The following is a 14,838-nucleotide window of genomic DNA, read 5'->3' as shown; positions in this document are numbered from 1 at the left end:
TAAAAAAGTCATTATATTAGACTGGGAAAGAAACTGTACCAGTAGTGTGTATTTTTAACCTAACCCTCTGTCCCATTGAGATGTCTGGATGCTACTGCAGTTCCGCAGCACTACAAAGTATTGCAACCAATATATTAGTTGGTAAGAAGTTGAGCCTATATAAGCTTATTGACTCCTCTTCAGTTTGTCTGATTTGGTTAATTAGGGTCAGATGTGACTCTGGATATGTCTCTCATCCTTTCATCAGCAGCTTCACTGAGTTCTGAGCAGGAGCAGAGATTGCATCAGTGGAGAGTGCTTCTTTGCAAACCTGTTCACAAAGCTGAAATTGAGCAGTAGCGTATCGTTACTCATCTCCCTTCCAGATTCTTTCTCCTCAGTTCCAGCTATGAACTGCAGGAAACCTCCATTTCAAGAGTCAGGGCAAACTGATAAGCAGTTGCCTCCTCTGAGTAGTATCTGTAGTATTTGGGCTTTATGATGCTTTTGCTTTTAGTATGAAAACAGATATAAAGTATGAAATAGCAAATGCCTGCTGGGATGCCAGTAATTGGGAAAATTGTTGCTTTAGGCAAATCACCGTTCCCTTAACCTACGTTAGCAATACAGACCTGTGAAAGTTCAGCACATTTTGTACATGCAACTTCATTCTTGTTTTATCTTTCATGTTAAGTACCAGAAGTGTATACTAGCTGTCATATTATCCTACATCATCATAGGCACTATGGCCTTGCTTCCCATTTTGCATTGAAGATTTCTCTCTGACTGACTGCAGTGAAGTCTGGCTGATAATGTTTATCCAGAAGCAATTCCTCCCTCAGTGGAGAGCTTTAACTCCTTCCTGGAACCAAATGATGTTGTTTTGACCTTTGCCTTTTTGTCAGAATAGATCCTTGTGCTGTATTGAGTGAATGGGTATTCTTTGTTTTTTGGGGTGGTTTTTTCCTTCTAATCATGGCCACACAAAACTGTAAGAGAAGTATAAGCATTTCTCAAAACACAGCATGGTGCTATTTTTAAAAAAGTTGAATTCCAAATTGAATGAGAATTACTTATATTGTGCTTTTAATCTGCAATATAGCAACTACTCGAGAGCAATTAAGAATAATAGGCTTACTTATCCTCTGTGCAACACGAGACCTTCTTTATCTGAAGATTGTTGTAGGCGATATGGAAACTAAATACAGTATTCCTCAAGTGCACTTTCAAAAGTCACAGATCATCTTTTGATGATAAATCTTCATTTCAGTTGTTCATTAGTTTTATATTATATGGGCAACAACATTAATTTAATGCTGATAATCAATTCCATGTGCTGAATATTAATAGAAAACTTTATAGATGATGATATTAAAGAATTAAAAGGACTTCTACTCTGTTCTTTATTATTTACTCAAGTGTAATTGAAGACTTTCCCTAGACTGCTGTCTGTGTACTGGGTTAAGCTCAACATAATTTTGAGCATTTACCCTTTCCTTCTTTAAAAAAAAAAAAAAAAATTAAAAATCCAGGCTTATCTTTAATAATAATGCTAAGACTTAAATTGCTGTTCCCTAGTTTTGTCTAAACCATCTTAATTTTCTGGCACAAAATGTGAAAATAGAGAGCTTGGTAGACATAAGTGCATTTGTCATGCATATGAATGGCTCCAAGAAAATGAATTAAAACAACAAAAAATTTCCAATAGGATCAAAAGCACAAAGCCTGTGGCAAAATAATCATAGATAGCAAAAACAATTTAACTCCTCCCCTGCACAGGAAATGTTAGGGAATGTGTAATTTTAATAATAATGTTGTCACAAGAAATTAGTAATAGAAGCTCCAGGCCAATTTCTAGCAGGTCCTGAATGGATACAGAAAGTCCAGAAGTAGAAGAGAAACTGTTTCACTGCTTAAGCAGATGCGTGAAGTAAGAGTCTCTTTGTAGATGGCCTCTGAGACCTCTGAGGTGACTAGGCTGGACCTCTCTTGTGGGAACACAAGGAAAACCAAACACAGTATTCATCCCCTTTCCCTTTGCTGTGTTCTACTGGGTGCACTGGCTCTCTGGCTTTTGGGGATTGGGGATTTCTTCTCATTCATTTGCAATCTAAAGCAAGAAAAGATCCCAAAGATTCACTAGCCTTTCTCATGCAATAATTCGTATGTCCAGAGCAAATCTAAAGAAAAACATATTTTGTATTGTAGGTATGTATTTCTTTTCTTGCTAGTAATATTTCTAATTACATTATCTTTTCACCTCTCTCCAGAAAGATTGCATCTTTATATAGTCTCACAGAAGTATACTAATTTTTTTTTCTTTTTCTGACTTCTAGGCGAGGATATGCACAGCAAGAGGTAAGGCTGTTCCCCAATTATGTTTAAAGTATTAATCGCATCAACATACTTTTCCTATACAGCCTATGTTGTGAAACTCATTGCTACTGGGTGTTTTAGAGGCCAGAAATATGAAGTGATTCAAAAAGTTCACGAGGCATAGATTCACTGGGGGCTAGTAACGATCGTGGCACAAACGTAACCTCCACGCTAGGAGGTTGCTGCTCAACAAACTGCCAAAAACATTTTCCCAGGGAATTCCTTCCATGCTTGCTGTGCTTTCTTATGGCACGTCTAATCATCTACTGCGGCTCACTGTCATGGGCCTGGGACTGGACTACACAGACCTTCTCTGCAACTCAGTGTAGTCTGTCGTTCTTGCAGCATCTTTTTCTCCAGCAATGAGTAACATGGAGAGTTTCCTTCAGAAATCTGAATGAACTCATTTAATAATTGGAAAGTCCTCCAAAATATGTTTCTGCCATAAAGGCTGATATTTACTGCTGAGAGCTGGACTGGTTTTACTAATCTTAAGGTGTGCGTCTGGAGCCTACTGCTCCTTATTCAGGAGTGTTCTACAAATGGCAAGCTTTCTGTTGTTCTGCTGTGATTTTTTCCTCCCTTTGCAGAGCTGATTTGTGTCTCTTAATTCAGATACAGAACTTCCCCGTCTCTCAGGGTTTGGTTTTGGCCAAGAAACTTGGCTGAAATACTGCCACCAAGTTTTGGGAGGAGTGTGGGGACAATGGTGCTGACTTTCCTGAGTAAATCTGATCCTAATTTACAAAAGAGCAAGTGGTGTGCATCGGTCTGTCATTTGCAGAAAACTGGAGCTGCAGAGTAATTAACAACATGACTACCAAAAATGACCCATGTTTAGCTGTGACACACCTGAGAGGAGCCATATCATCCTGTCGGTCCTCTCCATGCAGCCTTCCGGGGTCTTTTCCTTCACATCAGCATGCTTTTCTCCCTGCAGGCCACATACAGAAAGAAATCACACATAAGCTGTAAAGAAAACAACTGAGATAATCCTTCACTGTCTTATTGGTATTGTGAATTAAAGTATATCTGTGGTTGCGAGGTACTTGGTTAAATGCCACAGAAGTATATACATATAGATAGGGAATTAAAGCAGTGGTATTGCAGTAGAAGCTTGGGTAAGAAATCAAATCACTGCAGGTTTTTAATAGCTGAATCACAGATTTTACTGCAGATTCCCATAGATTTGCTTTCTACCTGTTGTGGATAATTTTTTGTCTGCCATTGTCTCCCTGCTGCCTCCAACATACACCACACAATAGTTCTCGGGCTCTGAGGGAAGGTCTTGAGTTAAATAATTTAGAGGATCACCACATAAACTGGGAATTTGATTTTATATTAGGCAAAAGAAATAGTGGACTGTAAAGTGATTTTACTATATTAGGTGCTTTATCAGTGTTCTACTTCTCACTGAGTACAGCAGTATCCAGGTGACTGCCATACAAAAGGGTCTGAAGGACCTGTGGTTTTAGGATTTCTTTCCAATCTTAACTCAAACACACATGACCTGCACTTTAATTGTTACTGCCTAATTAACTCCTTTCTAATTTTCTTTTGTAGCAACAGCAGTTGCTGAGACCTTCTCTTCTCAGACCAGAGGTACCACTATTTTTCATTTCTTAATTATTCTATAACTTTTTAAATGGCTTTTACATAAGTTCCTAATAAAAACTTATCTGTCTTAGGTAATATTTTTCCCCTGACTCTTTTAGATGAAAAGGGAAGTCCTGACATTGTTACCCTATTTATGTTGTTTTAATTAAATACCTTAAATATACTGCCTCTTAGTATTTTTCCCCTTGAGCATCTTTCAGTTGTTCCCATGGACTTCAACACACAGACCGAAAGCTCTCCTAGCTTCGTGTCCAGATTCACAGACAGAATAATTTTCTTGCTGTCCAACTGCAATCTTATTTTTTCAGATGTCAGTCAGCTGATAATTGATTGTTGTACCTAGAGATGAAGTAAGCAGTTGGCCTGCCAAGGTAATGGAAGCATTAGCACACTGCTGTGAAGCGCAACGGCAGCTCTGGATTATAAACCCAATACTTTCTATTTCAAATCTTTTAGACCCAATATCGTTTCCCAAATAAGCAATAGAGCAAATGCAGCTCTTGTGAGACATTGCTATCAATGGTATTTTTGTGGTACAGAATGGTGATCGTTTCTGCAGTCATTATAAGGAATTGCAACAAGATGCTCTGACACAACTTTAAATTCATTGAACCGGAGAAAAACCTCTAGGAAGCTGTAAGATAGAGGCGACATGCAGTCCTGTGCCAAAACGCAAGCTCTGGTGCTCTGTGTCAATACTGCAGTTCAGAGGTATTCCACAGAGCAGCCTAATACCAAAGAAAGAGTGTGTGTGAAAGGAGCTTAAGGACACGCTGGTGCTTTTGTAGGATACGGACAAGTACTTAGCTTAGTTGAATGCTACTCGTGATTGTTGATGGTTAAGAAAACATTAAAAAAAGAGACCTGACAAACACTGTTAAGTAAAATAGCCCTAATCTTTCAATGCAGCTTTTTCCTTTGAGAGAGGCGCAAGAAGTGACAGCGTATTTGCTGTGAGTCCAGTTTACTGAGTGAGGTTTTTGTACAGGATAAGGGAGACAGGGTCCCACACCAGAACAGCATCTGCGTTTAGCTGACTCAGAACAGCTACTCCCAGGGAATACACCAGGAAAGGAGTCATTTAAAGTTCCTGATGGCTTCTCATTGTGGTTCTTGACAGTTGTCAATGTTCCTCAAATTATTATCATTTTTTATTTTGCTTGTTTGCACTTGAAGATACTGTTCTTCGCGCCTTTTTCATTAGTCATTACTGTGTATAACTGTTTGCATTCAATCAGTGTTTCTCTTTTGACAGGAGTTAAGTATGGAGTCTGGAATTGATCCAGGGCAGGAATACTATGGGCAAGATTACTACAGTTATGAGCATGGGTATATCTTCATTTTTTTCCTATATATTTCTGAACATGCTGCTTTTCCAGGTTGGTGATGTTTATTATTACAGTATGTAATCTGGACGCCTTCCTTCACCTAAGGATTGCTTTAATCTTTGTGTCCACGAAGGTATGCGCTGACAACAAAACTCTTTTTAGAAGTTAAGGGGGCATTGTATAACTCCCTACTTCTTTAAGAATCTAATTATTATGCTGCAGAGTGTATACCCCATCTATCATGCTGGTTTTGTATTCACTTTTTTTATTTGCATATTTCTGCTGTCTTGGAAATTAATTTCCATCATCTCCTCCCCTTTTGTGGCTCACCAGCCTGAGTTCAGTGACTGATACTTTCTGCTCATGGTTCCCAGCCAGTGTCTGGCCTTTTACATTTACCTAAAAAACATCATCCTGCCTTGTTGTGATAATGCCTATCTGACTGCAAGCACTTCAGGGATTATTGCTGTTCTTAGAAGCTTGCAGGGATTTCCAGAACTGATCCCAGGGAACCTGCTCTTTCATCCCCCAATTTAAAAAAAGGTACCCCAAAAAATCAGGTACCTGGAAAGAAGGTCATTGCACTTGGGGGATTCTTGACTGATCCCAGAGACCTGGCAATGCAGGCCGCCCTCCAGTTATAACGGGTTTACAGCCAATTGCAATAGGAAGAGGGTTTGGATTGTGTTACTGCTAAGGAAAAAAAAATAATGATCTTCTCAAAGGTGGAGAGAAAAGAGAGCACAGAAATTCTTGTCCTTTTGGGATGTGTGTGCATTTGTTGCTGTGTGTGGAGACACATGTGAACATGTTGGTGCACGTTATGAAGAGGCGACGGTGTTCTTGCCAGGTATGAACTGCCTCAGTATGGGAGCCGCCGCCGATTGCTGTCTCCTTCGGGGATGTACGATGAGTACGGGGAAGTCGTGGTGGAGAATGATGGTGGCTACTACTATAGTCCGCATGGATCAACAGCAGAAGAGGTAAGCATCTCTGGTGTGTTGATTCCATCTCTGCAACAAGGTGAAGGACTATTAAACCTTGTCAAAGGTATTTTGTAGTTGATTAGAATATTGTGTTCTGTATAGACCAAATAAGCAGCTCTTCCAGTGCTAATCATTGTTTGCCCTTCTGATGACCAGTAAAGTTTTGTGTCAGCACCTCTTTCCCTTTTTCTAGAAATAAAAACGAATTGCAGAGTTTCTTTTAATATCCACATCTATTTTTCCCTCAATGTAGATTTCTTGTTCAATGAAAAATCCACATAGCCTTAGGTAATTCCATTTTATATTGTTAACCAAATAGGGTAATACTAATATTCAGCCTATAACTGGTGATTTTCCACTGAGAAGAGCAGTCACCTAAACTCATTTATCATAAAGTTCACAACTGTGAATGTAAAGAAACTTTAAAATGTCAGTGGCAGCCAGAAGAAAGTTGATGTAAATGTTCCTTTTTTTTTTTTCAATCTAACTTCGAGAAATACTAGACTTTTAATCCATCACATGGGTTTTAATTACATGAGAAGAGATAACATTTCTGAGCCAGTATTTTTCCCTGTTGCAGAGTAACTAGGTAAGTTAGTTTTGATGCTGGGAAAAAATGTTGCATTTGTTCCTACTGACTTCTTTTAGGGCACGAGTTTTCATAATAACAATCTTTCAAATTGTAATCAAGTTCCATTTTCATAATTTGCAGGGGATGAGTCAAGGCAGAGGTCCTTCAAGCAGAGGTATAAGCCAGAGAGCAGGGGATCAAATACAAGGTAGACCTTTAGGTGGTGGGATGGATCTAAGACATGGTTCTGGAAGACCATATAGGACCAGCCAGGGAAAAAGGAAACTTAAAGCAGTGATGCATTTAAGTCGCGTAGTAGTCAGTGCTCACAAACCGGTAGGAAGAACTGAGTCTGCTCGTTCTCCATGGAAGAAAGCAAAGATATTCCCGATGATTCTGCAGAAAGTGAAAGGCAGTAGGAAAGATTCCAGTTATGCCAAGTTGATGTCAGCTCGCCAAGTGGAGGGTGAGAAAAGCATGATTATCAGGGGAAGTTACTTCCAGAAATCGACAGATGCCAGACCTTCGATGAGAAAACTAAATCATGTGTTAAAACGCATTAGTGTCTCCAGAAAATTTCAAGAGCCTATTAGCAAAGGTTCAGTGCATACAAGAGGAAAAGGAGAGGAAGAATATGAAAGAGATGAAGCAAAATCAGGAGTTTCAATAAATATCACAGCAGAGAGTGAACATGAGGATAGTGATTATGAGAAGAAGAAAAGGAAGAGAAGAAAATACACCTCAGATGAGTCCTCCGTGAAGAGTAGTAGCTCTGGTTCAGAGTCAGAAGATAAAGACTACTTGAAAGTAACTCTGGACCAGGATGAAGCCACTGAAAGTACTGTGGACTCAGATGAAGAAACTGAGCACGATTTTGGGGATTCTGATGATGACTCTGGATCCGGCTCTAGCAGTGAATCGGAGGAGGACTCATCTGAAGAGGATGATGATGAGGAAGACTCTGACAGTGATGAAGATGGTAGCCTGTCAAAGAGCTCATCTACACAAAGTTCGTACAGCAAATCAGGGACTAGTGAGTCCAGCAGTAGAAGAAGCTCTGAAAAGTCCAGTATAAAAAGTAGGGGAGGTAGCTCTCGTGGCAGAGCAAGGCGGTCCAGCCAGAAATCAAATATTAGCTCTACCGCATCAGGTAGTGACAGGGACGCGAGCTACCGGAAAACTTCAGGATCCAGCTATAAGAGCAAAACTTCCTCCGCCAGCCTTGAAATAGAAGACACGATAGAAGAGGTGTCAGAAGAAGACGAACAAGCGGATGTGGAGCAAGTCAGCGCAAGCCCCGATGAGACATCAGATAACACAAATAAGGCAGTTTCTGAAACATCTGCCAATGCAAAAACTGCCCCTGCTGAAGAAGGCAAGAGAGGAAAATCAGCTACTAATGGTGAGGATACCATGGATGAAAGCACAGAAGAGGTTGATACAGATGCTAGTGAGAGGGAGGAAACTGTCAGTAAGAATGAATCTTCTTGCCTAGGAAGTGAAATCAGTGTTACTTCCAAAGGTACTGAAGGGACAAAAAGCACAACTAGTGCCACTTCTGGTAAAACTGCTACTTCTCCTGATACTGAGAATCAAAGTTCAGACACCAACATGAAAAGAAAGAAAATAAGAAAAAAGATGTCCCAGGAAAACAGTCAGTCTCAGTCAGATGAGACCCTGGATACTGCCGTTTCCGAGTCAGAGACTACTGGTGATTCTACATCCTTTTGAAAAGGAGCAACAGTAGGTGGACGTTTTGCAGTAAGGACTGATCTTGTTTGCTGTGCCTTCTCTGTGGTCTTTCCTAAGCAATACACACTTGGCTAGAGACAGCCAAAAAGAAAATGTCAAAGCTCATGGCTTCAGCGTTTGAGCTCTATATGCTGTGTTAAGGATAGAACTGTAGAAAACCAAACTAATATAATTCCTCTGAGAGACTACTCAGGTATACTTAGTGGTAGATATAGAAGGATTAATTTTCATTGAGCAACGGCAGGAAGAAGTACTTCTTTTTCTCTGCTAATTTCAATAATGTAGTTAAAGAGGCATTATGCTGATTCTTAGAGTTAATCCTTTTTGCATTATGCACATTGTGAAGCAAAGTAACATTGCATTTTTCATTAGCTGTCCTGGATAGCCTGATGAACCTGATGGCACAAACATATTAAGGGCCCTGTGTTCATGCAGGTTATGTCTGTCACAGAATGGAACACTGCAGGAAGGAAAAGGGGCAAAACATGGAATTCAGTGAAGAACAGGAATAATGATGAGGATGAAAAGACTGAGAAGTCATACATGGTTTCACCTTATGTTCCCCTACCATACAGCATTTGCTAATCTTCAAATGAGTTCTCTGCTGTAAACATCAGCGCTGTTTGCAGGGAGGACAATTGAAATTGCAGCAAAGCAACACTCCCAAAACTGCAGAGTATTACTAGCAGAGCTGGGATTAAACTGTTTCTGGATCATGGGATTCAGGTTGCAGGTACCAGTGCTGTACAAGACAGGAATGCAGAGATAGGTGTACAAAGTGAGCTTGGTCAGAAAGGGAAATGGATTACATTTTCCAAAATCTGCCCTTCCCACTTAACAGTACAGTGATTTTTTTTTTAAACATCTGTTTAAAAGTTAAAGATGCGTAACAACAAAGTGTTGCAGAAGGTAACCATCACTTTCAACCTCTGCGTGATGTACTTCCTCATGGAACTCTTATCTGTGCTGTCAGCACACAGAGTATGCAAGCTTTGTATACACACAAGCTATCTGTGCTTTATTTACCTTGTATCAAAAGCCACAGAGCTGTTTCTCAACCACTAGATTTATCCAGATAAACCATAAGAAGCCTAAATAAAATTAAAGCTTTGAGCCAGTATTGGATTAGTCCTGTGAGTGAGTGCTTTAAAGCCAGTACAAATTCTGGCATATGCACCAAAGCTCTGCCAGGAAGTCTCTTGTTAGATGAGGGAGAGAAAAATGTTTGAATACTTAAGATGCTTGAGCCTGCTGTGGAGTTACCTTGGCAGGACAATTGGTGTTGAGCTAAAAAGCGTGATACTGACTTTTCAACTATCGTCTTTAATTCCAGTTGAAATGTGAACTAGATTTATGATCACTTACCTACTTTTTTTGTATTCCCATATAGCACAGAGTTGTAGCTGCACACGGTGTTTTAACGTAAATCCCATTTAAACTAGTCAGTCTTTTCACCCACCTGAATATATCTGTGTGAAGAAAATTGTATGTCTTTACCAGGAGCAAAACAGTAGCCCTCTAAGTAATGTGTACAAAGTGTAACTTCTCAAAAGCTTAAAAGTAATCATCACCTGTGTGTACCTTGCATGATTTTCTTTCTCTAAAAACTGGCTTTTCTTGTGTGCATGTGTATGTATTGCAGTGGGAGTTAACTGTGATGGTATCTGGTGCCTGAGTGAAATAACAGTGTTTTCATTATTGATTCAAGAATGATAATAGCTTGTTTCAGTGTACTGCAAGGAGGCATTTATTTTAAAAAGATCAATTATAAATTAAGTAATGGGTTTTGTGCAATCACTATTAGTACAAAGTCACAGCAACATGGAAATTGTTTGCATTAACTCTTTAAAAACATGTATAAATTATATAAAATCTGAAGTCTTATTTCTCCACCATCTTCCATTTAATAGCAAAGCATCTCCACTGATCCCACTAGATTGGAATTGGCACAAAGCCTTATATCAAGCTTTTCTTTTTTTAACCAGCCAATTTTGCCAACATCATGCCTGAGAATTTCCCTTGTGTAGGTCCTGAGATCTTTCTCTGCTTGATGTGTTCTGCATATAAAACAGACCTGCTCAGTGCGATTTCTGCACTGAATTTACAACGTAATAATACTCTGGAAGAAAACTTCTAAGGCCTTCCTAGCATTTACCCATTAGTACAGTCGTTGCTTAGAAGTATCGCTCACACAATGGCTTCATCATCAGTGCCTTCCAGTTTCTGTTAGAAGGAGTAATGAATCTAATTGGTTTTCATCTCTCTTTGTAAGACAGACTGAGATGCTGCTTTGTCAAAATATGGCTGGCTTACCAATGTCATGATTTACAGAAGTTTTCTTTCAGAAAGTAATGTCTCCATCCTCAGAATTCTCCAAAGAAGGTGCACTTTGGCTTAACGGGAGCACAGCTGAATACATCTTTAGGAAAAAAAAACAAAACAAAACCAAAACAAAACCCACAAGTTTGTCACTACTTTCCAAACTGAAGAAAAACATCATGGTTTTTATATACTCTGACTCGCATTATGCAGTTCATGAACTAAAATGAGTTTATCTTTCTCCTAACTATTTAGTACAAAGAATTGTTTGCATGTTCACATGAACTGGCACACAGTGGTAATCAAAACAATTAAGAAATATCTGTGTACAACCTAAAAGGCAAGGTACAAAAGACCGAGTTAATAAAAATTCATATAAGCATCTAGATAACAGATAGAAAAAGGGCAGGAAACTGTAAGAAATAGTGCTGAGATTTAATGACCTTTCTATTTATTGTCAAACAGTGGGCCAGAAAGAAAAAGATCAAGTTGATAGTTGACCCAGAATATGAGACCAGCTCCACTGGAGAGGACAGCGCTCCCGATTCCAGCCAGAGGAATCGTCTTAATAACCCGAATATTCAAAACAACATCAACGGTAACATCTACATTGCACAGAATGGCTCTGTTGTCAGAACCCGTCGCGTTTGCCTTGGTAATAATTTAAAAGTCACATCTCCAGTGAGGCTGGGGAAACAATTCAAGAAGCTGGACAAGCTTGCAGTGACACACGAGGAGAATGTCCCACTGAACACATTGTCAAAGGGACCATCTTCTGGTGATAAAATGAACACAAGACCTTGCAGTGTCTCATTTGCTTCCTCTACTATAGGGGCCGAAAATATAGTAACAAAGCCAGGGGGCTCCAAAATGAAAAGCACAGAAGAGCAAGAATCGGTTGTTGATAATGAGGATGTCAAAGAGCCCTTGGAGTCGCACAGTGAACACACACAGTCAGATGAAGAGGAGCTCTGGATGGGCCCTTGGAACAACCTTCACATACCAATGACAAAACTGTGATTTTATTTTTTTTTATTTTAATTTTTACTTCAGTTTATAATAAACTGCGCTTTTTATTGTCACTGAGGAAAATGTATGAAATTTGTATTGTGCACATACGTTGTATACTACAAACGACACGCTTTAAAGTTTAAAAACAAAATTTGCACTCACATTTGTACCAATTAATCGTCCTCCCCAACAACTCTTTTGACAGGCTCCCATTTCACTAAACAATACTTCATTTCAATTAATTAGGTTTTTTGGATCTTGATTTATTGTTTAATAAACAGTAAACTACTAATAAATGCACAGCAACATTTGGTTAACTTTTCAGACAGTTCTATACCTGCCTAGCTTGTTTTTCTGTATGGTACTTGTGGCTATACTGTTTAGATTTGGAAATTGTCTATTTATGTTCAAGATTTATATTCAGAGCTCTTGATTCTGAACTCAGAGTAATAAATTAAAAATAAATCCATGAAAGTCAATGGAGCAAATCCTCGGCTGGCTTAAATTTGAGTAACAATACGAAGTCGATAGTGATATACCAGTTTGTGCAAACAGAGGATCTCGCTCAACACCCAGCTAGCAAACTTACGTAAGAGTGGAATCAGAGTTTATAAGAGTAATAGCACTGTTACATAGAAAAGTGGAATAGAAGATTAAATAAGATAAAAATTGCAAAGAGGAAGGAAATGTGTAGCAATTAATCTTATTCAGACTTACCTGGCCGTGGTTTGTTCATTTTCTTTTGTAAATTAGCTCATTCCAATTTTCTTTTCTAGTCAATTTTTCATCTTTTCGTCTCTTCCCACATGAGTTCTGTTTTCTTCTTTATATGGTCTTTAGCTCCAGTTTTTATGTTCCATCAATAATTGTCATCCTATGGCTATATTCCTCCAAAATAAACCAGGGTGATACACGAGTCTGTGCGATGGAAATAGGCATTAAAGAGTAATTAATAGGAAGAGGATGGATACATTTTCCAGCCCAGCTAGCTGTTGGGTTAAATGGTACAATCACTATTCCACTCCAATAGTGTTGAACATAAACCTGCTGAAAAGACAAATGGATCATGGTGAAGAGGATAAAAAGTGAATATTTTACGAGGCTAATATGCATGAACGGATCTGTGAAGGGCAAAGGGTGTCAGAACACACACACAGAATTGTTTCAAAAACTTTAAGTAAGCATTACTTGTAAAATGCACTACCTGCTTATAATTTCTATTTGTACCTCAAAGGAGCGAGTGTGTTGTGTTACAGCTTGAATAGGGAGCTGAGAAATGCCACTGTTTGTAATCACCAATACCTAAAAGACGCTAGCAATACAGAGCAAAGTGTTTTTCTCTAATGTGATATAGGAAAGAAAAAGAGAAGATACATATTCACATGAGAAAAGTGTCCTGTATTATGCAAAATTTTTTTTCAGGATAAGATCAAACTAGTTGTGAGAACAATATGGGTACCTCTCGAAAGATAGGAAGAGTCAACAGATAAACACGTGCAATTAGTAAGGAAATGGTTGTCATCATCATTTTTTCCCTGTTGCTATAGTTGAGCTTTCACCACAAGATCTGGATGGCGATGGCTGTTGGTTCTGCCCTGGCAGTAAATGGACTTTCTGCTACCGTGATTGTGTTTGTTTTCCCCTTGCACAGGTTCTCCACCACAAGATTCCTCTTAATGTTTGTCTTTAGAAGCTGTTCGCATGTTATGCTGATGTAAATGTGACATTTCTGTCAAATACCTCCTTTTCAAGCTGAGGTTTCCGACCAAATATTTTTAGAGATGGTGCTTGTTTTTAGGCATGAGAAATACAATGTAGCCTAACGCACAAGGGGAAAAAAAAAAAAAAAAAAAAAAAGACCGGGTATTTCTTTCTCCTAACTCTTTTATCTTAGCGTATTTGCACTTGGTACATAACAAAAAATAGCTGTTTGGAGTTTAGCTAGAGTCTGAACATATAGATAAGAATGATGGAAGAAAAAAAAATCTATTCTTTGAAATACCTAGTAAAATATTATATTTTAATCCTGTTTAAGATACTGTTATTATTTCACTACATCATTTTTATTGTAAGATCTGTCACTTTGGTTCTTACTAAATACTTTGATATGGTCATATGCTTTTTAGAGAAACGTCTTCTCCCAGCTACTCTCAATTTTCTGAGGGGAAAAAATATTGTTTCTTTTTCTAGAGACTCACAGCTGTACCAGCTTTAGCCCTAGCTCTGTGAAGGATTGTCAGGCTTTACACTGGTGGTCAGCAGTGCTGTGTGTGCTTATCAAAGGCAAAACCCGTCAATACTGTCTCCTTTGTGCTGTCCAAGTGCTCAGAACTTTTCCCCCAATGCAATAAGCATAAGAAATTCAATAAGAAATTTCACTTTTTAAGCCGTGGGTGGGGTTTATCTAAAATCTAACTCGATTTTAGCTAAACTTGTAGTGACTTTCAAAATCTTGAATGCTGTTGGCATAGAGAGGGCTTCATGAAATCTTTCACAGGTGTTGAAGATTTGGGGGGGTATTTTTTCTTTTTTATTTTCTGTGGATGTAATACTGTAAATCAATACAGAATTCAAGTCTGTATTTTCTGGGGATGCCATACTGTAAATTAATACAGATTTTAGACTGTCAGCAGGCAGTGGATGCCAGAACCAGCAGCAATAACAGTGCAGACTGGTACAGTAAAAAAAGCTCACTTCTTTTCCTTTGGGAAGTTAAGTATTAGCATGGCTTTGGTGGATACAGTAAGTAGAACAAAGTGTCCAGGTCTTGGGATATCATTTACAGCTATTTAACCACTGAAATTTGTAAAGCTGATGCAAGGCCTGAGCATTTTCCCCTGGGTGGCAGAACTACTCACCGGCTGACCGATCAAGGTGATAATCATTGCTCCTGACATTG

At 38.8% G+C, this 14,838-nt stretch overlaps 1 protein-coding gene across 4 annotated transcripts in view; it reads left to right on the top strand.

Annotated features, from left to right (window-relative positions):
• Positions 1–12,418, top strand: part of PCDH15 (protocadherin related 15) — an 853,821-nt gene extending 841,403 nt beyond the window's left edge. For 2 of the 4 annotated variants that reach the window (XM_087765706.1, XM_087765705.1), the window contains 5 exons: positions 2,316–2,337; positions 3,919–3,957; positions 5,228–5,301; positions 6,151–6,283; positions 11,394–12,418. In XM_087765706.1, coding sequence (XP_087621832.1) covers positions 2,316–2,337; positions 3,919–3,957; positions 5,228–5,301; positions 6,151–6,283; positions 11,394–11,948 — 823 coding nt within the window. In that variant the 3' untranslated portion in view covers positions 11,949–12,418. Of the gene's footprint in view, positions 1–2,315; positions 2,338–3,918; positions 3,958–5,227; positions 5,302–6,150; positions 6,284–6,998; positions 8,589–11,393 lie in introns of those variants that run through there. The other 2 variants (XM_087765707.1, XM_087765704.1) reach the window with 2 other exon arrangements.
• The last annotated feature ends 2,420 nt before the right edge of the window (positions 12,419–14,838 follow it).

Source organism: Nipponia nippon, unplaced genomic scaffold, assembly GCF_047370975.1.
Source record: "Nipponia nippon isolate SJK-2023a ecotype South Korea unplaced genomic scaffold, ASM4737097v1 scaffold_3, whole genome shotgun sequence".
Classification (NCBI taxonomy): Eukaryota; Metazoa; Chordata; class Aves; order Pelecaniformes; family Threskiornithidae; genus Nipponia; species Nipponia nippon.
Note: the sequence above shows the minus strand (reverse complement) of the source record. Positions and strands in the feature narration are given on the sequence as shown.